This window comes from Dendrobates tinctorius, unplaced genomic scaffold, assembly GCF_039654945.1.
Source record: "Dendrobates tinctorius isolate UK_male_01 unplaced genomic scaffold, ASM3965494v1 ptg000014l, whole genome shotgun sequence".
NCBI classification, from domain to species: domain Eukaryota; kingdom Metazoa; phylum Chordata; class Amphibia; order Anura; family Dendrobatidae; genus Dendrobates; species Dendrobates tinctorius.
Genome location: NW_027361682.1, coordinates 5,524,021 through 5,549,380, shown reverse-complemented (window position 1 = coordinate 5,549,380; position 25,360 = coordinate 5,524,021). Strand labels below are relative to the sequence as shown.

General features: G+C 44.0%; 1 protein-coding gene across 1 annotated transcript in view; it reads left to right on the top strand.

Annotated features, from left to right (window-relative positions):
- The window catches only part of LOC141073841 (uncharacterized), a 45,472-nt gene extending 22,631 nt beyond the window's left edge, over positions 1–22,841 (top strand). The window contains exons 2-7 of the mRNA XM_073561318.1: positions 8,292–8,441; positions 8,571–8,750; positions 8,833–8,956; positions 9,040–9,137; positions 14,371–14,461; positions 21,124–22,841. Of these exons, the coding sequence (XP_073417419.1) occupies positions 8,304–8,441; positions 8,571–8,750; positions 8,833–8,956; positions 9,040–9,137; positions 14,371–14,461; positions 21,124–22,211 (1,719 nt within the window). The 5' untranslated portion in view covers positions 8,292–8,303 and the 3' untranslated portion in view covers positions 22,212–22,841. The remainder of the gene's footprint in view (positions 1–8,291; positions 8,442–8,570; positions 8,751–8,832; positions 8,957–9,039; positions 9,138–14,370; positions 14,462–21,123) is intronic.
- The last annotated feature ends 2,519 nt before the right edge of the window (positions 22,842–25,360 follow it).

The following is a 25,360-nucleotide window of genomic DNA, read 5'->3' as shown; positions in this document are numbered from 1 at the left end:
AGAAATGTGCCCGTTTAGTGTTTTGGGCCTGTGGGTAGGTGGTTGGGTATTTTTGTTTGCATTCACCGACCTGGAGTAGGGACAGCTTAATGCTGCTCTGGGACAAAGAATTGGACGTACCTTTTTGTTGATGCTTGCAAATGTGCAACGTAAGGTGGCAACGGTGTCATCCACAAACACGGATTATAGACTTGTGGTTCGGCCCACCTTGTTGGGTGCTTTGATGACCTTAACCTAACCCACATTTCGGAGGGTTTCAGCTTTCAAAAGAATAATTTATACAACTAATGGATGAATTTAACGTCAGGTTACAAGCGTTTATTTACGTAACATGGATAAGCGACATAACTTCTGTCAGGGAGTGTATTTAGTTATAACAGGGTTATTGTTTATTCAGTTTATTGTAGGTTTTTTCAATGGTTTATAGCCAAAGTGAACATGCGTTTATATGCTGCATGTATACCAACTTTAAGTAAGCTCAATTTTTGTGTGTTTTTTTCAAGTGGTAAATTCGGCCTATAAAAACACCTTAGGGAATAACAGACAATGATTACTGATTCTAAGACCTTAAACGGAGTCTGATTCGATTACAAGACTGATGGGCACCTACAGGGTTGGACTGGCCCACCAGAGAACCGGAGAATCCTCCGGTGGGCCCTGGCTTCTCCTTAAGGAGAGTTCCTAGTGCAAACCTTGCAGCTGCTATGAGGACTTTGAGTGGGGGAGAAAGGTGGGCCCTCAGAATAAAATCCTCTGGTGGGCCCACTGTTCTTCAGTCTGACACTGGGCACCTACGATGGCCAAAAAAAAGATTATGGATATCCTCACGAAACACTGGGGGATCCTAAGTGCTTTCCCAGACATTAATGAATGGATTTCCCCAAACTCGTTGGTCACTTTTAGGAGAGGTAAATTAATGAAAGAGCACAAAGTTCATAGTCACTTCGTTCCACCAAAAAAAGGGTTCTTGGCTTGATGAAAGATCAGTGAGCACCTTTAAATGTGGACACTATAGTTTCTGCCTATATATGTTCACCCTCAGAAACTTTTATAAGCATAGTGACTAATAGGATGTATAGAAACAAGCAGTTCGCTACTGCAAAACATCTGGAGTGGTTTACCTGTGTATCTGTACATGTCCAAAAGATAATGTTGGTAAAACCAAAACATATTTGGGAGTTCGTATTAGGGAATATTTAAAATATATAACAAATAAAAGGGATACACCATTTGCATAAGATATTAATATATTTCATGATACCAATCTTGAATCTATTTCCGAGTAATAGAGGTGGTAGCACCTTTTATCCGCCAAGTGGATTTGAATAGGAGGATCATCTGACATGAAAGTAGATGGAAATTCTGTCTGGAATCTATGAGCCCTGGAGGACTCAATGAACAGCTCAGTTTCAGAAGCTTCCTCTAGCCTATATTTGGTATATTTGTCTCAGGATAGAAATGTACTTCCAGACGAATAGTAGATCTTCCAGACCAGCGTGTGTAGCTAGCCTGTTCATCTCATACATTTTTGGTTATATCTAGGTTCCATGGATGTACGATACCCATAAGTTAAAGAGATTTTGTTTCAAGAGAAAGGGGAAATATTGTCAATATGATTTATTAATAGGAAAGTGTCCAATCTGCCTCCATGGCATATATTGATACAACACAGTCAATCAACTCTTAGATAGATGACCATATTTATATTTCCTTCATTGAAAACAAAGGTTGACATCAGTTGGTCATATAACTAAATATATCACCCCTCCCGATGCTTTTTCTTTTGTCTTTTCTTTTTAATCACATTTATCACAAAAACTTTGATAGCAGCGGTTCATTCAATACGGCAACACTGCAGCTTTTAATAAGATATATGCAGCATTTCACTGACCTGCCCTTTAAAGTGGTAGAGATAGTTGAAATGTTATCATATCAGATTAACCTCCTGTTAGCCCGTTAGCATTTTACGGTCCGTAGAGTGCATTTGCGTTTCACTTTCAAGACTAGCAGATCTGACATCCTATGAGGGCTGTGCAGCTGTGAAGCATCGCACACTTCCCTTGCGTTCCACGATTGGCACTGGTGGATATGATGTCCTATGAAGGCCGTACATTCGAAATACCTCGCATACTTCCCCTAGTGGAATGCCTTTGTGTTTCACGATTGGCACTGGTGTGACGTGCTGCTCTGGTCGCGGCAATTAGGGCATGCCACATGTATTATCCAAGGTGAAGTGCGTCATTCGTTCTACCTTATCCTGACATCAGATCCGGTACTGATGGGCGGACCTTCTGCTATAAATATGGTGGCATTGCAATACCTTCCTGGACATAGACATCAGTCTTTGGGAAGAACAGAGCTGGAAATAACTCAGCCCTTTGATCTACTAAAGTGTTTTAAAAAAAATAATTTAATTCCCTGATGAACCCCTAAATTGAGGGGAGAAGTGCGTCGGCACAAGGTGATAAAGGGATCTAACAGCCAACCATCAAGATCTAGAAAAGTGATCTCCTTGATCTATTCCTATTTAATCTGGGTAATCTGCTAAAGGTTTTTGTATATATATATGAAAGTATGCACTTTGAAACGCTATACAGTGGGGCAAAAAAGTATTTAGTCAGTCAGCAATAGTGCAAGTTCCACCACTTAAAAAGATGAGAGGTGTCTGTAATTTACATCATAGGTAGACCTCAACTATGGGAGACAAACTGAGAAAAAAAAATCCAGAAAATCACATTGTCTGTTTTTTTTTCATTTTATTTGCATGTTATGGTGGAAAATAAGTATTTGGTCAGAAACAAGCAATCAAGATTTCTGGCTCTCACAGACCTGTAACTTCTTCTTTAAGAGCCTCCTCTTTCCTCCACTCATTACCTGTAGTAATGGCACCTGTTTAAACTTGTTATCAGTATAAAAAGACACCTGTGCACACCCTCAAACAGTCTGACTCCAAACTCCACTATGGTGAAGACCAAAGAGCTGTCAAAGGACACCAGAAACAAAATTGTAGCCCTGCACCAGGCTGGGAAGACTGAATCTGCAATAGCCAACCAGCTTGGAGTGAAGAAATCAACTGTGGGAGCAATAATTAGAAAATGGAAGACATACAAGACCACTGATAATCTCCCTCGATCTGGTGCTCCATGCAAAATCCCACTCCGTGGGGTCAGAATGATCACAAGAACGGTGAGCAAAAATCCCAGAACCACGCGGGGGGACCTAGTGAATGAACTGCAGAGAGCTGGGACCAATGTAACAAGGCCTACCATAAGTAACACACTACGCCACCATGGACTCAGATCCTGCAGTGCCAGACGTGTCCCACTGCTTAAGCCTGTACATGTCCGGGCCCGTCTGAAGTTTGCTAGAGAGCATTTGGATGATCCAGAGGAGTTTTGGGAGAATGTCCTATGGTCTGATGAAACCAAACTGGAACTGTTTGGTAGAAACACAACTTGTCGTGTTTGGAGGAAAAAGAATACTGAGTTGCATCCATCAAACACCATACCTAGTGTAAAGCATGGTGGTGGAAACATCATGCTTTGGGGCTGTTTCTCTGCAAAGGGGCCAGGACGACTGATCCGGGTACATGAAAGAATGAATGGGGCCATGTATCGTGAGATTTTGAGTGCAAACCTCCTTCCATCAGCAAGGGCATTGAAGATGAAACGTAGCTGGGTCTTTCAACATGACAATGATCCAAAGCACACCGCCAGGGCAACGAAGGAGTGGCTTCGTAAGAAGCATTTCAAGGTCCTGGAGTGGCCTAGCCAGTCTCCAGATCTCAACCCTATAGAAAACTTTTGGAGGGAGTTGAAAGTCCGTGTTGCCAAGCGAAAAGCCAAAAACATCACTGCTCTAGAGGAGATCTGCATGGAGGAATGGGCCAACATACCAACAACAGTGTGTGGCAACCTTGTGAAGACTTACAGAAAACGTTTGACCTCTGTCATTGCCAACAAAGGATATATCACAAAGTATTGAGATGAAATTTTGTTTCTGACCAAATACTTATTTTCCACCATAATATGCAAATAAAATGAAACAAAAACAGACAATGTGATTTTCTGGATTTTTTTTTCTCAGTTTGTCTCCCATAGTTGAGGTCTACCTATGATGTAAATTACAGACACCTCTCATCTTTTTAAGTGGTGGAACTTGCACTATTGCTGACTGACTAAATACTTTTTTGCCCCACTGTACATTATATGCTGACTATCTAATAATGACCTGACCTATGTAGGGTCCCAAATACAATTCTGAGATGTATTAACAGAAGCATACAGTCTAGATCACGTGAAGTCATTATTTCCCTCTACTCCTCTTTGGTCAGACCTCATCTGGAATACTGTGTCCAGTTTTGGGCGCCACATTTTAAAAAAGACATCAACAAACTGGAGCAAGTTCAGAAAAGAGCCACCAGAATGGTGACCGATCTGCAAACCATGTCCTATGAGGAACGGTTACATGATTTGGGAATGTTTAGCTTGCAAAAGAGAAGATTGAGAGAAGACTTAATAGCTGTCTACAAATATCTCAAGGGCTGTCACGTTGTAGAAGGATCATCTTTATTCTCATTTGCACAAGGAAAGACTAGAAGCAATGGGATGAAACTGAATGGGAGGAGACACAGATTAGATATTAGAAAAAACTTTTTGACAGTTAGTGTGATCAATGAGTGGAACAGGCTGCCACGAGAGGTGGTGAGTTCTCCTTCTATAGAAGTCTTCAAACAAAGGCTGGACAGACATCTCTCTTGGATGATTTAGTGATTCCTGCTTTGAGCAGGGTGTTGGACCAGATGGCCCAGGAGGTCCCTTCCAACTCTACCATTCTGTGAGTCTTGGCTCACTCGCACCCATATAAGATTATGGGTGCGAGTGACACAGCGTACATCACTCGGATATCATCCGAGTGCTGTGCGATATACGCTGACCCTGGCAATGGAGAAATTACTTTCTCCGCCTTTTTCCGCCTCTACGCAGCTTTGCTCCGATCCTCTCTGTGCGAGAGGCTCAGAGCACAGTTTCATGACACTCGGCTCCCGCTCGCAGAAGAGCAGGAGCCGAGGGTCATTACCATATCGCATCGGATGCCATGCGCTAGTGTGACCCCGGCCTTAATACCATTGTTAGATAGATGTGACATTTTGTTCGCTTACATCTTTTTTTGTGGAATTTTGGCAATTTTCTTTTTCGATTACGGAGTTTACCAATCAAGTTAATTGTTTTTATATTTTGATATATCCAACGTTTTTAAACTTATGTATTTTTTATATCTTTATTTTCAATAGGGGAAATGGGTGATTTGAACTTTTAGGGTTTTTTTATTCTTTTTATATTTTTTTACTTTTTTTTAACTTTTCACTATTATTTTTAGTCCCTTTAGGGGACTCGAAGATGTGATCGTCCAATCGAACCCATCGGCGATCCGTAAACATTGGTGGAGGGAATGCCTGCACAAGTTATATGCCACTGTCAGAGACTGAGATTGGGCGGAATACCATTCCACCAGCGATTGGTAGTGGCAGGTCCTGACTGTAATACACATCTATCACCTGCCAATCCATACACCCGCTTCCAACTTGTGTCATACATGTATGGCAGAAGGTATGAAGGAGTTAATAGCTTTACTTTTTTGTCATAAAGTGTCTCCATAAAAACTAAATAGTAATTTGGGCATGTGACCTTTGTGTGGCCTGCGGGCTGTGAGTACATTGTGCTCATTTCATTGAGACTTGTCACTCTTTGGGAATGTGGTGGCAGCTTTGAGCGTGTTTGGTGTAGAACCAAGGAAGAAAGGGACCGAACAAATGGTCAAGAAAAAATAGGACAATTAAAATTTAGGTTAAAATACCTTTATTAGTGAGGGTAATAAGATGAAGCACTACATGCAAAAGAGGTGACCGCACAGGTAGAAAAACATGTTACACAAAATAGTAAAATATAATAAATTATCTTAAAAACCAACACACCTGGTAATGTATACAAGAAAATAATGATATGCAGGTATAGCAGCAAAAATATCTGAAAGCTCACAGACTGTCTTATACTGTCAGTATGACGAGGAATAAGAGTGTGACTGAAATAGTATAGTAAACGTGTCAAAACAATTGTGAATTGTGCAATAAAAATAGAAAGCACTGAATTATAAAACTTTATATATAACAGACAAAATGTCTCTCAAAAAGTGTATGTTCAGAGTGAAAAGGAGTATGGATGCAAGACAAGATATAAAAGTGATAAGATATGATAAAAGTGTTAATTTGTGATTGCAATGAATCACATTAAATAGTCACACTGAATCTCTCAAAAAAGTGCATGTGCAAATTGAGAAGGTGTATATATGCAAGACTAATCAAAATAATAGGGTTAATTTGTGAATGCAATAAGTAGCATTAGATGGTCACACTGAATCAGCTGGCTATGAACAGAGCAGATGCAATGGATCCCATGAAATGATCATAATAAGGCTAGTTTCACACTAGCGTTCTCAGGTGCAGCGCAGGGCCGCCGCTAAGCTCCGCCCCCGGCCGCGTCCCCTCCGGTCAGCTCCTCCTAGGATTGCATGATGCTGCATGCGATCAGCGTACCGTTTATTTAGCGTTGGGTACGCTGACCATGCGCTGGTCATGCCCTGGTATGATTTTACTGGTGCTGTGCCCTTTTGGCGCTGCGCCCAGCGCACAAAAATGCAACACAGCGCGTTTTTGTGCGCTGGGCGCAGCGCCAGCAAAATCATACCGGCGCACGACCAGCGCACGGTCAGCGTACCCAACGCTAAATATAGGGTACACTGATCGCATGCAGCGTCATGTGATCAGAGGAGGAATTGACCGGAGGGGGTGCGGCCGGGGTTGGGCTTAGCGGCGGCCCTGCGCTGCGCCCGAGAACGCTAGTGTGAAACTAGCCTAAATCATATAGAGCCTATAGCTATAGATTTGGGATGCAATGTCTGTTAGATATAGGAGGTGAGAATTGGGCTCAAGTACTATGAGCTAAAAGACAATAAATTACCTGGGTGTGAGGAGGCCAGGGTGGTAGTTGTGGCAAGGAGCTGTCCCCACACTCTGGCTCCTCGCAAATGAAACACAAAGTCCCGTCTGTTGTGTGTGATAGATACCAAGTAGAACTCTCACACTAGATTCCAGGGTTCCTTCTGATTCTGCCATCTCAGCTCCAGATTCACAGTTCACACAAACAACTCCAGACTTCATGTCCATAGGCAACAGTTCAACTTTACTTGAAAACAGGGTTCTCGATACAGACATAGCACAGTTCAAGTACATTGGCATTTCTTGAGCTTTCCCTGCCTTCTCTGACAACTTCCATCCTGAAGACACTTGCATTTCTGTCTCTTCCAACAATCTCTGTCCCGTAGAGACCCCTTTCTCTGCTATGGCATCCGTGCCCCTAGGTCCACCAACTTCCTCCCATTTCCCCTGTCCAGTTTCAATTTGAAAAGGTGCACCCAGCTCTGCCTAGTCCCTGCCGTAGGTCCTGGATCCTGTTTGGAATGGTTTCTTAATTAGATGGTGACCACTCGCCCGCTGCCCAGTCGGGGGTCCCTTATTGCCTCAGCAAACTTCACCCCCACAGCTATCCATGTGCTCTGTCTCACTGCTCCATCACTACTGCTCACTAAACAGGAAGTTCCACACTATAGCTCACTTCTCTGTACTACACCCATCTGTAACTCCTCCCCACCTGGAAAACCCTTTATTCAAACTAAGCTTATCCTGGCACTCTCATTTCCTACCTCTGTTGTACCCCGCTAATCTATTCCCAACATTGTCCTATTCTATTGATACCCTTCTATTCTATCTTCTATCACTATGCCAAGTAAATGTAAAGTACATCACTGTATAATAACATCAAGCAAATATAATAATGTACGTAAAACTCAATGGAACAGCATATATGCAATGCCAACATGGTCAGGAGAGGGAGAGGCACATGGCGGCCTCTGTCACCCCCTTACAGGTGTATGGAGGTCACTTGTGCAGTGCACGTCCCACACGTGTTTGGTGTGTGGATTGGTCAGGGTTGCGTTCTGTGTTCAATCTGTAGCTTGAGTGAGATGCAAGTGTAATATTGAGCTGTAAAGTGACATTGACTCCTTATAGTCACCTCCATGCCAGGTCATGACGGAGGCTAAGTGAAGGCCTGATCTACTGGGGGCAGGACAGTGCAGATGACTGGTTGTAGTGCTGACGTGAAGCCGGTAACAGCTCCATAGATTTCTTACACGGGATCTTTATGATGTTACATCGTCATCTTCTCCCCATTCAGGTCCCTACAATAATGGATCCTCTCAGTGGACATCTTCTATATAAGAGAATTCTACTGAGTGACCCTACAAGGATGGACAGGGACAGGGACAAGATGGCAGAGAGGATATTACACCTCACCCTAGAGATCCTCTTCCGGCTTACTGGAGAGGTGAGAGATTCTGATGACGTCACATTCCATCATTCTTATCTATGGGAATAACAGATGGACAGAACTGGAGAGGTGAGGACTCTGGAAATGTCTGTAGTGAGGTTTATTAATGTGTCTCTCCATAACCAGGATTACACAGTAGTGAAGAAGACCTCTAGGGAGCGCTGTCAGGACCCTGTGTCTGAGGGATGGGGAAGACCCCTGAGCCCAATCACGGGGCCTCCACCTCACCCCCTGATACATGAGAACATCAATGACCAGAAGATCCTAGAAATCACCTACAAGATGATTGAGCTGCTGACTGGAGAGGTGACACTGCTGGGAATGCTGGGACATTATACAGTAACGCTATGGAGGGATCGGGGGATGACGGTATCATTGTATGTGTCAGGTTCCTATAAGGTGTCAGGATGTCACCGTCTATTTCAACATGGAGGAGTGGGAGTATTTAGAAGGACACAAAGATCTGTACAAGGACGTCATGATGGAGGTTCCCCAGCCCCTCACATCACCAGGTAATAGACAGGACTAAATACACACGGCCTATAATTATCTGTATGTAAGGAATGAATTCAATCCCTGTATGTGTTTCCTCCAGATCTATCCAGTGAGAGGACAACACCAGAGAGATGTCCCCGTCCTCTTCTTCCACAGGACTGTAAAAAAGAAGATTCCGATGTTCCTCAGGATCATCAGGTAGATGGAGAGGTGTCGTGAGATATTCCCTATGATGTCTAGAAGAACGTGAAGGTCTTGTGTTCAGTCTTGTTTTATCTACCAATATTATACTTAAAGAGGTATTCCCATCTTCCAGATCCTGTCCCAATATGTAGTAGGTGTAATAATAATAATATTAGCAAATACCTCCAATTGGAAATGCAGTATAGTTTTGCTGATTCGCTATGTCACTTACCCCATCTACAGGCATTGCAGTAGCTTTAGTATCCATGGTTATGACCACTCATATAGTGATAGTTAGGCCGCATTCACACGTTGAGTATGTGGTCAGTATTGTGCATTAGAATTTGTAAGTCAAAACCAGTAAGGGTGATAAATGCAGAAGTGGAGACGTGTTTCTATTATACTTTTCCTCTGATTGTCCCACTACTGATTTTGGCTTACAAATACTGATATAAAATTCTGATCAAATACTGAACTTGTGAACGTGGCCTTAATTAGTTAGCTGTTAGTATCCATAACCAGGGGTACCTAAGCTACTGCAATGCCCTGCACGTGAGGTGAGCAACATGGGAAATCAGGAGAACTGTACTACATTTCTAACTGGAGGTATTTGGTAATACTACATATTGGGATAAGTTGTCGAGTAGGGAATACCCCTTTAATGGTCCACTTATTAGAAACATGGACTTTCCCAACTGAAACTTTTAATTGACGCATGACCCCAGAGTGTAGTATAAAATGAAATGATCAGTTTTCAGAATGTGAAGATTAAGCAATCTGAACGACTTCGCACAAGGTCATCATTGCTAGACTATGGGATTTTTACATGCAATGATGTCAAGAGTCTATTGAGAATAATGTGATAAAAGGAAAACATTGAGTAATATTAGATCTTGTGGATATAAGCAACTCCTCAGTGAAGATCTCAAGGATTGTTCTCAGAACAGGTGGTGCACAGTCATGCAAATTACATATCTATATATATAATCGTCTTATTGTGTCCGTCTGTCTGTCACCGAAATGCCGAGGCGCTGATTGGTCGCTGCCGCAATTGGGCGCAGCGCTCAATCGGGCGCAGGGCTTTGTAAAAAAAGAAAATTAAAATAAAAAATAGTTATATACTCACCTTCCAACAGCCCGCGATCTCCACTCCACGCGCCCGGCCTCGCGGTCCCAGTAATGCTTTGCGCCTTAGACCGGAGATGACATCACTCTCGCGAGAGCGCGACGTCATCAGCGGTGTTTCGCGCAAAGCATTTCTGGGACCGCGAGGCCGGGCGCATGGAGTGGAGATCGCGGGCCGTCGGAAGGTGAGTATATAACTATTTTTTATTTTAACAGAGACCATGCATACCAGGAATGGGGGGTGACGGGACCATGCATACCAGGAAAGGGGGGTGAGGGGGACCACGCATACCAGGAAAGGGGGAAGAGGGTGACCATACATACCAGCAAAGGGGGGTGAGGGGACCATGCATACCAAGAAAGGGGGGTGATGTAACCATGCATACCAGGAAAGGGGGGTGAGGGGAACCGTGCATACCAGGAAAGGGGGGTGATGTAACCATGCATAGCAGGAAAGGGAGGTGAGGAGACCATGCACACCAGGAAAGGGGGGTGACGGGACCATGCATACCAGGAAAGGGGGGTGAGGGGACCATGCATACCAGGAAAGGGGGGGACCATGCATACCAGGATTGGGGGGTGAGAGGACCATGCATTCCAGGATTGGAGGGTGAGGGGACCATGCTTACCAGAATTGGGGGTTGAGGGGTACCATGCATATCAAGATTGGGGGTGAGAGGTCCATGCATATCAGGATTGGGGGGTGAGGAGACCATGCATATCAGGATTGGGGCGTGAGGGGACCATGCATACCAGGAAAGGGGGGTGACGGGACCATGCATATCAGGAAAGGGGGTGAGGGGACCATGCATACCAGGAAAGAGGGGTGAGAGGACCATGCATACCAGGATTGGGTGAGAGGACCATGCATTCCAGGATTGGAGGGTGAGGGGACCATGCTTACCAGAATTGGGTGGTGAGGGGTACCATGCATATCAGGATTGGGGGGTGAGAGGACCATGCATATCAGGATTGGGGGGTGAGGAGACCATGCATACCAGGAAAAGGGGGTGACGGGACCATGCATACCAGGAAAGGGGGGTGATGGGGACCATGCATACCAGGAAAGGGGGTGAGGGGACCAAGCATACCAGGAAAGAGGGGTGACAGGACCATGCATACCAGGATTGGGGGGTGAGAGGACCATGCATTGCAGGATTGGAGGGTGAGGGGACCATGCTTACCAGAATTTGGGGGTGAGGGGTACCATGCATATCAGGATTGGGGGTGAGAGGACCATGCATATCAGGATTGGGGGGTGAGGAGACCATGCATATCAGGATTGGGGCGTGAGGGGACCATGCATACCAGGAAAGGGGGGTGATGGGACCATGCATACCAGGAAAGGGGGGTGAGGGGACCATGCTTACCAGAATTGGGTGGTGAGAGGACCATGCATTCCAGGATTGGAGGGTGAGGGGACCATGCTTACCAGAATTGGGGGGTGAGGGCTACCATGCATACCAGGAAAGGGGGGTGATGGGACCATGCATACCAGGAAAGGGGGGTGAGAGGACCATGCATACCAGGATTGGGGGGTGAGAGGACCATGCATTCCAGGATTGGAGGGTGAGGGGACCATGCTTACCAGAATTGGGGGGTGAGGGGTACCATGCATATCAGGATTGGGGGGTGAGAGGACCATGCATATCAGGATTGGGGGGGTGAGGAGACCATGCATATCAGGATTGGGGCGTGAGGGGACCATGCATACCAGGAAAGGGGGGTGACGGGACCATGCATACCAGGAAAGGGGGGTGAGGGGGACTATGCATACCAGGAAAGGGGGTGAGGGGACCATGCATACCAGGAAAGAGGGGTGAGAGGACCATGCATACCAGGATTGGGTGAGAGGACCATGCATTCCAGGATTGGAGGGTGAGGAGACCATGCTTACCAGAATTGGGTGGTGAGGGGTACCATGCATATCAGGATTGGGGGGTGAGAGGACCATGCATATCAGGATTGGGGGGTGAGGAGACCATGCATACCAGGAAAGGGGTGTGACGGGACCATGCATACCAGGAAAGGGGGGTGAGGGGGACCATGCATACCAGGAAAGGGGGTGAGGGGACCAAGCATACCAGGAAAGAGGGGTGAGAGGACCATGCATATCAGAATTGGGGGGTGAGAGGACCATGCATTCCAGGATTGGAGGGTGAGGGGGCCATGCTTACCAGAATTGGGGGGTGAGGGCTACCATGCATATCAGGATTGGGGGGTGAGAGGACCATGCATATCAGGATTGGGGGGTGAGGAGACCATGCATATCAGGATTGGGGGTGAGGGGACCATGCATACCAGGAAAGGGGGGTGATGGGACCATGCATACCAGGAAAGGGGGGTGAGGGGGACCATGCAATCCAGGAAAGGGGGGTGAGGGGACCATGCTTACCAGGAAAGAGGGGTGAGAGGACCATGCATACCAGGATTGGTGGATGAGAGGACCATGCATTCCAGGATTGGAGGGTGAGGGGACCATGCTTACCAGGATTGGGGGGTGAGGGGTACCATGCATATCAGGATTGGGGGATGAGAGGACCATGCATATCAGGATTGTGGGGTGAGGGGACCATGCATACCAGGATAGGGGGGAAGGGGTACCATGCATATCAGGATTGGGGGGTGACAGGACCATGCATATCAGGATTGGGGGGGTGCATTATTGCATTATTATTAAAACTTCATAAATAAGCTACATACATATTCTAGAATACCCGATGCGTTAGAATCGGGCCACCATCTAGTGTATACAATAAATGTGTCCAGATGTACTCATCGTTCCTTAGCACAATCGGGCTGTAATAGCAGATGACCAGTTCCAGGTATCTGACTATAAAGGTTTAGATACCTTACTAGAAATACCAAATATACCATCATCCGATAACAAAATTACTCCATTTTCAAGTGAGGTTCTCTCCTTATTAAATCCTCCCTTGCCTACTGTCTCTGCTTTGGACCTGTTTTACAAACAGGTTCTCTGAGATACTAAATCTGTACTGTACCTTTGTGGGCAGTCCAATCTGAGGACTGAAGAGCCATAGGATCTCAGTTGGCTGGGCTCCAACGGTGACATAGTTATAAAGCCGCAGATAATGTGGGTAATATGGTGGTCATGCCCAGTGAATACTATGTGACTGGGGTCAACTAAGTGCTAAAAATACCTAAATATCTGTATGTTCAGATCCCCCACACTCCCATAGGGAACTATTGCAATCATTATTAGGTCAAGAAGTTAGAGAGGGAAATTATCATGCAATTTTGCAAACTAATGATAGAATATCCCCCCAAAAAACATACTGGTATTTTATTCCCAAACTCCGTACATGTATAGACAATCCACCTGGAGGTCCTATTATCGAGGGACAGGGTTCAGTTACTGAGCCTCTATCCTGCTATTTAGACTGGTTGTTATGCCCAACAAACCTCCCTCGTATATACAGGACAGAGGAGTTTTTAAAAAAAATACGGTACAGGCTACCCACATCACACATGATGCCAATATACAAGTAGTAAAACATCGATTGCAGGATAATAATATCGAGGATGAACTACTGGAATTTATATGTAAATCTTATGGTTTGTTTTGGGACATAACTCCTTTCAATGAGAAACAGTAGTATAGCCAGGCAGCTGGTACCACAATGGGTACATCAGTGGTCCCAAATTTGTAAATATATTTATGGGGTATTTTGAAACTTGACCATATAACCTTAGTTTTAAAAAAACACAAAATAGTGCATCATTAGTGAGTGAAATTCATATTTTTTTATATTGTTGTATTTTTTGAAGATTGTTTTGCTGCACAGTTGAACACCACCACGTCTGGTATTCTCTTTGAACCAGTATTGCGCACTGTAGTGCTATATACTTGCAACAATGCCGGTCTGGTGATCTTATGAAATGGTTGTAAAGCTGATCATAGACGACACTAGATGTTGTCTGGATCTTCTCACAGTTTAATTGTTATGTAGACGGTTGGTTAGAATTAGGAGCCGACGGGTTGGATTTATACAGGAGACTGCTGTAGTGTCATTTTTGATTTTCATGATAATTTATTATCTTTCCTGTTCTGCTAAATCATTTCCCCATCTCTCTGTGACTTTTACAATCTTTGTTTCAGGGTAAAGATCTGCCCCATATTAATACTACAGAGACACATGTGAGGGGTGATGAGCGGTGTAAAGAGGAGATTCCTACAGATAACTGCACGGGTGAGTAGTGATCACTAAATGTAGAGTAGTCACATAATCTACTCAGTCTTTGGCCTGTAGAATTTCTTTATATATTAAATGTTTTTAGTGTTTGTTATACAGAGCTTGTCTTGTGGATTTTACACTGTAAGTTTTAGTGTTTAAAAATTTTAAAAAAACCACCTTTTCACACTATTTTTTGCCATAATCACTTCTCAGTTGCGGCAGAGAAAGTACACCTGTGTTCACAGTCCTATCCATCACTGGACACTGTGCTCAGTGGATGCCTCTAAATACAGTGGGTACGGAAAGTATTCATTCCCCTTTACATTTTTCACTCTTTGTTTCATTGCAGCCATTTGGTAAATTCAAAAAAGTTCATTTTTTTCTCATTAATGTACACTCTGCACCCCATCTTGACTGAAAAAAACAGAAATGTAGAAATTTTTGCAAAATTTTTGCAAAAGCGAAAAACTGAAATATCACATGGTCCTAAGTATTCAGACCCTTTGCTCAGTATTGAGTAGAAGCACCCTTTTTAGCTAGTACAGCCATGGGTCTTCTTGGGAATAATGCAACAGGTTTTTCACACCTGGATTTGGGGATCCTCTGCCATTCTTCCTTGCATGTCCTCTCTAGTTACATCAGGTTGGATGGTGAACGTTGGTAGACAGCCATTTTCCGGTCTCTCCAGAGATGCTCAATTGGGTTTAAGTCAGGGCTGTAGCTACTAGCTGGGCCAGCCAAGAATGGTCACAGAATTGTGCTGAAGTCACTCCTTTGTTATTTTAGCTGTGTGCTTAGGGTCATTGTCTTGTTGAAAGGTGAACCTTTGGCCAAGTCTGAGGTCCAGAGCACTCTGGAAGATGTTTTCATCCATGATATCTCTGTACTTGGCCTCATTCATGTTTCCTTCAATTGCAACCAGTCGTCTTGTCTCTGCAGCTGAAAAACACCCCCATAGCATGATGCTGCCACCATCATGTTTCACTGTTGGGATTGTATTGGGCAGGTGATGAGCAGTGCCTGGTTTTCTCCCCACATACCGCTTACAATTATCACCAAAAAGTTCTATATTCGTCTCGTCAGACGAGAGATTCTTATTTTTCATAGTCTGGGAGTTCTTCATGTGTTTTTTAGCAAACTTTACGCAGGCTTTCATATGTCTGGCACTGAGGAGAGGCTTCCATCGAGCCACTCTGCCATAAAGGCCGGACTGGTGGAGGGCTGCAGACATAGTTGACTTGACGGAACTTTCTCCCATCGCCCTACTGCATCTGTGGTGCTAAGCCACAGTGATCTTGGGATTCTTCTTTACCTCTGTCACCAAGGCTCTTCCCCCGCGATTGCTCAATTTGGCTGGATGGCCAGGTCTACGAAGACTTCTGGTGGTCCCAAACTTCTTCTATTTAAGGATTATGGAGGCCACTGTCCTCTTAGGAACCTTGAGTACTGCAGAAATTCTTTTGTAACCTTGGCCAGATCTGTGCCTTGTCACAATTCTGTCTCTGAGCTCCTTGGCCAGTTCCTTTGACCTCATGATTCTCATTTGGTCTGACATGCATTGTGAGCTGTGAGGTCTTATATAGACAGGTGTGTGCCTTTCAAAATCAGGTCCTATCCGTTTAATTAAACACAGCTGGACTCCAATGAAGGAGTAGAACCTTCTCAAGGAGGATCACCAGGAAATGGACAACATGTGACTTAAATATGAGTGTCTGAGCAAAGAGTCTGAATACTAATGACCATGTGATACTTCAGTTTTTCTTTTTTAATAAATTTGCAAAAATTTCTACATTGCTGTTTTTTTCAGTCAAGATGGGGTGCAGAGTATACATTAATGAGAAAAAAAAATGAACTTTTTTGAATTTACCAAATGGCAGCAATGAAAGTAAGAGTGAAAAATGTAAAGGGGTCTGAATACTTTCTGTACCCACTGTATACTTTTGTGGATTGTTAGTGTCGGAAACCGCTGATACAGAACAATATAGAAGAAGATGGAGGAAAGGGGCGCTGTGGATAATGAACATCCACAAAATAAAAGATGCAATCATTAAAGCATAAGACAATTTGAAGACAATCTTCATCAGGACAAATACCAGTTCAGTATCAAAACATGTAGCCTGAATATGTTATAAATAAAGGAACCTGGATTTCATTTTCTTCTCTTTGGATGGTCATTATCAGCAGCGCTCGTGTCTGCTGTTAGTGTAGTTTTTCCATCATGGCTTAAAAAAGGAGCAGCCACTGACAGACCAAAATTCTACAAGCCTTTACCATGGTCATGTCTGGAGATGCACAACCCCAGAAGGGGAACATTTCCACCACTAATCTCCCCATATCTACACATTTTGGGGGTTCATTGCACGTAGCAGGCACCATGTGTTTTTATTTTTTTTTTTTCAGCATTCATTACTTTTGATACAGAAGACAGAAACATTACCAGTTAGTCAAAAGCTGCACCATTATATTCTAAAGAATATTCTCAGCCTGAAAACCTCAATGGCATACATCATTACAAGCAGAATATCCTGTTCTATACACATATCTCCATAATCCAGTATGTTAGAAGATAAAATAAAGATGAAAAACAATTAGAATAAACATGACATATCGCATTTTTCGGATTAAAAGACGCAGTTTTTTTCCTCCCAAATTTGGGAGGAAAATGGGGGTGCATCTTATAATCCAAAGGTAGCTTACCGGTGGGTCAGCGGTGGTGCAGCAAGGTCACAGGAGCCACAGTCACTACTTCAGGAAGATGACGGCGGAGGCAGGAGTGGGGTGATGCTGCATGCCCCAGGTTGAGAGGAGGGGGTTACCCGAGGCTGCGGGCCCTGGGCTTTCCTAAGACATAGGCGCTAAGCGTACTTATCCTTCACATAGATTTCCCTGTGGTGGACTGCCGGAGGTGGTGCATGCGCATATTAAGATCTTGTCGCTCGAGATCTCAATCCGCACATGCGCCACCTTTGGTGGCTATTGTCTTGAAGCCCACCGCAGGGAAATCTATGTGAAGTAGGACTCCACTCAGCGCCAATATCTTGGAGAGTCCAATTACCGCAGCGCCACAACCTTGCGGCGCCAGAACACCCTTTCCTCCCAACTGGACCCCGCTCCACCACCACCAATCCTCCGCTAAGCATATGTAAGATGGGACTATAAGACTCACCACCATATCATTTAAGAATTATTTTTTTCCTATTTTCCTCTCCAAAATTTGGGGTGCATTTTTGTTTCCTGTGACAGCTTTGCGGTGTCTGTATCCCAGTGCTGCATCGGCAGTACCTGTCTTCCACCCTGGGGGCTGAATACCCAGGCCAAAACTGTGAACTGATCTTTGTGCTGCCCTGTCCGCACAGGGAGAACCTGTCCCAGTGGTCGTCCAGAGTGAACCTGTCCCAAGTGGTCGTTCTGTCTGACATTGTTCCAAGAAGCAACCTGTCTGAACTTGTCATGTGAAGCCGTCCTGTATTGTCCAAGTATCTGAAGTAACATCTCTGTCCCTTGAGTATGAGCAGCCACTGCCTGATGTCACCCAGGAGTAGTACCTGGCAACTACATGCCTCACAAGTATGAACTCACCACTAGATGCTTCAGCGAACACCTAGGCAGCTACTTAGTCACACCCCTCTAGTCTGGTCAGTGGTACAGTGGGTCCACGAAACACCTCTTGTTCACTGCTCCAGACTTGAGATTTTGACGCAAGCCACTCTGTTTTTCAAACTCTGTCCAAGGTAGCCTTTTTGAGCCTGCGACTTCTGACAGACATATTAGTATAACTAGCCATTTGGTCCCCCTATGTGGTGGTGGCTCAGATGAAAGACGTAGCCAAATTAGTTCACAATCCTGCAGCTTGGTTTCAACATCATGAAACCGGTCAGGCCCAAGCCCCTGCAGCACTTTTCTTTCTTTTTTTTATGCCAAGGTTAACTTAACTGACCGGTTTTCAAGTGACTGTAGGATTTTTTTTTCCTTTAGGGAAAGTTGTCGCCTGTATCCGCTCACAAATCAGCGACTGTGGTCTTGGGCATAATTTGGTTACATACGGCCTCAGCGTATCCCGTGTGATGTGTATATAAGTCGTCCCCAGCGTATCCCATGCAATGTGTATATACATCGGTGCCAGCATATCCCGCGTGATGTGTATATACCTTGTCCCCAGCGTATCCCGTGTGATGTGTATAAAAGTCGTCCCCAGCGTATCCCATGCAATGTGTATATACATCGGTGCCAGCGTATCCCGTGTGATGTGTATATACGTCGTCCCCAGCGTATCCCATGTGATGCATATACGTCGGCCTCAGCGTATCCCGTGTGATGTGTATATACCTCATCCCCAATGTATCCCATGTGATATAAATACGTTGGCCCAGCGTATCCCGTGTGATGTGTATATATGTCGGCTCCAGCGTATCCCATGTAATGTGCATATACGTTGACCCAAATGTATCCCGTGTGATGTCTGTATACGATGGCCCCAGCGTATCCCATTTGATGTGTATTAACGTCGTCCCCAGCGTATTCCGTGTGATGAATATGCACGTCGGCCCCATTGTCTCCCGTGTGATGTGTATATACGTCAGTTCCTGCGTATCCCATGTGATGTACAGTATATATACATTGGCCCCAGTGTATCCCGTGTGATGTATGTACGTCATCCCCAGTGTATCCCCTGTGATGTGTATATATGTTGGCCCCAGCGTATCCCGTGTGATGTATATATATGTCGGTCCCAGCATATCCTGTGTGATGTGTGCCCCAGCATATCCGGTGTGATGTATATACATCGGCCCCAGTGTATACCGTGTGATGTATATACGTCGGCCTCAGCGTATCCAGTGTCATGTGAATATCCATTTGCCAAGCGTATCCCGTATGATGTGAATATACGTCAGCCCCAGCGTATCCCATGTGATGTGTATATACGTCGACCTCAGTGTATTCCGTATGATGTCTGTATACGTCGGCCTCAGCGTATCCCATGTGATGTGTATATACGTTGGCCCAGTGTATCCCGTGTTGTGGATACACATCGGCCCCCAGCATACCCGTGTGACGTATATACACGCCGCCTCCAGCATCTCTCATGTGATGTGTATATATGTCAGTCCCAGTGTCTCCTGTGTGAGGTCTGTATACGTCGGCCCCAACGTATCCCTGTGATGTGTATATACGTCAACCCCAGTGTATCCCGTGTGATGTCTGTATACGTCGGCATCGAATCCCATGTGATGTTCATATGTCGTCCCCAGCATATCCCATGTGATATATGTCCGGCGGCCCTAGCGTATCCCGTGTAATGTGTATATTCGTCAACCTCAGCATATCCCACCTGATGTATATTTTCGTCGTCCCCAGCATAACCCGTGTGAAGTATATACGTCAGCCCCAGTGTATCCCATGTGATGTGTATATACGTCGGTCCAGCGTATCCTGTTTGGTATGTGTATAACTTGACTCCAGCATATCCTGTGTGATGTGTATATACGTCGACCCCAGCGTATCCTATGTGATATGGATATATGTCGACCCCAGCGTGTCACGTCTGATGTATATACTTCAGCCCCAGTGTATCCTGTGTTATGTGTATATATGTCGGCCCCAGCGTATTCAGTGTGATGTGTATATACGTCGGTCCAGCGTACCCTGTTTGGTATGTGTATACTTTGACCCCAGAGTATCCCGTGTGATGTGTATATACGTCGGCCCCAGCGTATCCCGTGTGATGTGTATATACGTCGGCCCCAGCGTATCCCGTGTGATGTGTATATACGTCGACCCTAGTGTATCCTATGTTATGTGTGAACCCCAGTGTATCCTGTGTGATGTGTATATACGTCGACCCCAGCGTATCCTGTGTGATGTGTATATACGTCAGCCCCAGCGAATCCCGTGTGATAGGTATATAGGTCGTCCCCAGGGTGTTCCTCTTTTACCTCAGCTCGCTTTTTTACTATTCTTCTTTATGATTTTGTCATTACATTGACTTCCTGGTTCTGACGTGTCTACCAAACCATTCTCTTGCCTCTGGTTCGCTTCTCCAGATAGCAGCTCTTCCCAGGAAGAATTCTATTTGACTCAATTATAAGACCAGATGTCAGTTTAGGAGTTAAAGGGTGAAGGCCGGAGTTCATCTGAAGTGGGCCAGACTAAGTGGCTTGCAACATTTCTGGTAAAGGTGGCTTATTTGAGCCTGAGGCCTCTGACAGACATAACAATGTGTACATGACCAGACTATGCTCATCCTATGTGCTTTCCACCATGTGCTTGTAAGTGACAGAGTGCATAAGATTAAATAACCTAATAAATCTGATTACAGGCCTCTTTATCAGTCTCTTCTGAAAATGTAACTGAAAATGATTGGTGACAAACCCCTTGAAACATGAACCTAGAGAGAAGATGGTTACAATACAGAAATTTAAACTTTGAAAGAGCACAACCTGGTGGACTATCACCATAAACCCCTCTGTTGTGTTCTACTGCCTTAGTCTATCGATAATTGAAATGTATTACAGTTTGTATGGAAATGTTATATAGTATATAACCAAATAAATATAATTTAAATGCAGTATTATTTAAAAATAATAAAATCATAATTTAATAGTAGTCATTAATTATTGTAATCCTTGAAATCTGTTGAATACAGCCGTGTATGTTATGTTGTATTTTATTTTCTGTAGGTTTCTTGGCAGATGACTGTACCCGGAGCTCCGAGGGACCTGTGATATTTTCAAATTTTGCAGCGGATAATCGTAGTAGCACACCAGATACATGTGAAGAACCTGAAATTTTTGCAGATACGCCTCAAGCTCAACTTAAAAATAATCTGTCACCTGATCATTTTCAACAGGTCCTCTTGTCTGTTTCATCAAAGACAAATATGCAAAATACAAGTCAAAGAAGTGCTGGTGAAAATGAAATGACATATATAGGAGAGAATTTATTTTCATGCTCAGAATGTGGAAAATATTACAGTAGTAAATCAAGACTTGTTGCACATCAAAGAATTCACACAGGGAAGAAGCCGAATTCATGTTCAGAATGTGGGAAAGGTTTTATATTGAAGTCAAAAATTGTAAGTCACACCAGGGAAAAATCATTTTCATGCTCAGAATGTGGGAAATGTTTTAACCGGAAAACAAATCTTGTTACACATCTGAGAATTCACACAGGGGAAAAGCCATTTTCATGCTCAGAATGTGGGAAATGTTTTACCCGGAAAACAAATCTTGTTACACATCTGAGAATCCACACAGGAGAGAAGCCATTTTCATGTTCAGAATGTGGGAAACCTTTTAGATTGAAAGGCCAACTTGAATTACATCAGAGAATTCACACAGGGGAAAAGCCGTATTCATGTTCAGAATGTGGAAAACATTTTAGATTGAATTTCCAACTTGCATTACATCAGAGAGTTCACACAGAAGAGAAGCCATTTTCATGCTCTGAATGTGGAAAATGTTTTAAAGAAAAATCAGATATTGTTAGACATCAGAAAACTCATTCAATGGAGAAGTCATTTTCATGCCGAGAATGTGGGAAAAGTTTTAGTCAGAAATCAAGACTTGTTGCACATCAGAGAATTCACACAGGGGAGAAGCCATTTTCATGTTCAGAATGTGGGAAAGGTTTTAGGGAGAAATCACTACTTTCTATTCATCAGAAAATTCACACAGGGGATAAGCCATTTTCATGTTCAAATTGTGGGAAATCTTTTCATCGGAAATCAACTCTTGCCAGACATCAGAAAACTCACACAGGAAAGTAGCCATTTTTTTTTTAAATTGTTTTATTAACAACATATAATCGGAAAACATATTGTCACTAGTGCTGAGTGAACGTGGTCGGAGCATTTTTTTTTTTTGTAGAAATCATTTCATCTTCAACATGCCACATGTAAATACCCTACCTGAAGAAGGAGCCTTTGTGCTCTGAAAGCTCACAAATATACTTTTTCACCAGCGGCTAATAGAGATACCAATTATAAAATACTTTTTTCTTTTTTTGGACATAAAAGCGTTCAGTTGTTTTAGCATTGAAAGGTTTATATTTGTGCTTTTTGATTGTTTTAATATTTCTTATAAGTTTGGGGATTTTGTAGGAATTTGATCTTCATAATGGTGTCCTGCAGATTGATTTTTTATCATTGTTCATTCTTTTATAGTAGGTGGTATCTTCCTCCTTGTTTTCCAGGTAGGTTATTTTCATTTCTCAACAGAAATTACAACACCAAGACGGACAAAGCTGTAATGTTATGAGAATTGAGAAAATAAGTGTCACGAAGATCTGAACATGATCACATTTTTAAGCATCTAGCCCCAATCTGTAGCATGTAGGAGGGATATAAAAACAATTTGAAAGCAATTTTTGTTAAGCACATGAAACTTCAAAAATCTAATCAAGTCTTGTGGGATGATTGTGTGATTCCTCTTGTTCGTAGATGTGCTAGTTAACACCACTTGTTGCAAACAAAGAGGGATAGAATTGTTAAACCAAAAGACCTTTGTTTATCACCTCTGTAGATCTAGGCCGAGATGTAATTATTCAAAGTTGTATGTTCTAATGGTTGGGAGAACAAACACAAATTGGAATTACAACAAACCTCTGCATGGACAGATTGACAAATTAGAAGAATGGTGCATAGTGATCACTTATGTACTACAAATTATATTGGACATCACACACCAAGCTTAAGGCATCAAACACTGACTACATAAACAATCAAAAGGCGTTTGCGTGACAGTGGGTTACGATTCAGGCGTTAAGTTATAGGTTACCCATTGACTTTTCTCCTACGCTCTCAAAGGCTATCATGATGCAGAAATGATGGCTATGGAGTAGTGTTGAGCGAAACGGGTCGAAAAATTTCAAAAGTCGACGACTTTTGGCAAAGTCGGGTTTCATGAAACGAAACCCGACACTAGGATGAGGTCGGCCACGAGGTCGGCAACTTACGCGCCGAAGTCGCGTTTCAAAAGTTTGTTTTGCGCTCTTTTTCAGCCAATCAGGATCCACGGACACTGTGGGCAACGTGATGACATAGGCAGGGGTCACCACCATCTTTCAGAAGGGCATGCAAGTGATTGGCTTGCTTCGGTGGGCGTCACAGGGGTTATTAAATGGCGTGCACGCCGACCGCCATCTTACTTCTGCCGATCTTAGCATAGGGAGAGGTTGCTGATTCTGTAGGGAGAGCGTTAGGCAGGGAAGAAGAAAAAAAAACTGCTTCTGCTGCTAGCGATTTTGCCTGTGCAACACACCAGTCACTTTGTGTGCAGTGCAAGGGGAGGCTATATTGTGGTGGATCAGCGGTGTTGGTTGTTAGGCTGCCTTCTAAGGCTTCCTGACAGCTGCATTGCTGTTTCCCCACTGCTCTGCAAACTGCTTTTTTAAAAGCAATCCCAATTTTTTTTTTGTCCTGCTGAGGTACTGAGCGTGCATTTATTCACACCATACAGCGGTGTACACTCCTCACACAGTACCGTGTAACGGCTGTTATCACAGCCACAGTGAAGCTATCTGTGTGTCACTGTGGAAGGATAAGTGGAGGACTTGTTCCGTTCTTACAGACCTACACTCTAGGGAGATTCCTATTCTGCCCAATTCTACATACATCTTGTAGTTTGTGATACACTAGCCAATTTCTGCCTGTGACATAGCGCTCTGATATTCAGTGGGCCTCACACAATCCAAAAGTGTCCAGTGTCCACAAGTGTCTGCAGAAATTCAAAATCTCCCTTATCCTGTAGTCACTTTTTTCACACCTGTGCCATCGAGCCTGTGACATAGCGCTCTGATATTCAGTGGGCCTCACACAATCCAAAAGTGTCCAGTGTCCACAAGTGTCTGCAGAAATTCAAAATCTCCCTTATCCTGTAGTCACTTTTTTCACACCTGTGCCATCGAGCCTGTGACATAGCGCTCTGATATTCAGTGGGCCTCACACAATCCAAAAGTGTCCAGTGTCCACAAGTGTCTGCAGAAATTCAAAATCTCCCTTATCCTGTAGTCACTTTTTTCACACCTGTGCCATCGAGCCTGTGACATAGCGCTCTGATATTCAGTGGGCCTCACACAATCCAAGTGTCCAGTGTCCACAAGTGTCTGCAGAAATTCAAAATCTCCCTTATCCTGTAGTCACTTTTTTCACACCTGCTGCATCGAGCCTGTGACATAGCGCTCTGATATTCAGTGGGCCTCACACAATCCAAGTGTCCAGTGTCCACAAGTGTCTGCAGAAATTCAAAATCTCCCTTATCCTGTAGTCACTTTTTTCACACCTGTGCCATCGAGCCTGTGACATAGTGCTCTGATATTCAGTGGGCCTCACACAATCCAAGTGTCCAGTGTCCACAAGTGTCTGCAGAAATTCAAAATCTCCCTTATCCTGTAGTCACTTTTTTCACACCTGCTGCATCGAGCCTGTGACATAGCGCTCTGATATTCAGTGGGCCTCACACAATCCAAGTGTCCAGTGTCCACAAGTGTCTGCAGAAATTCAAAATCTCCCTTATCCTGTAGTCACTTTTTTCACACCTGCTGCATCGAGCCTGTGACATAGCGCTCTGATATTCAGTGGGCCTCACACAATCCAAGTGTCCAGTGTCCACAAGTGTCTGCAGAAATTCAAAATCTCCCTTATCCTGTAGTCACTTTTTTCACACCTGCTGCATCGAGCCTGTGACATAGCGCTCTGATATTCAGTGGGCCTCACACAATCCAAGTGTCCAGTGTCCACAAGTGTCTGCAGAAATTCAAAATCTCCCTTATCCTGTAGTCACTTTTTTCACACCTGCTGCATCGAGCCTGTGACATAGCGCTCTGATATTCAGTGGGCCTCACACAATCCAAGTGTCCAGTGTCCACAAGTGTCTGCAGAAATTCAAAATATCCCTTATCCTGTAGTCACTTTTTTCA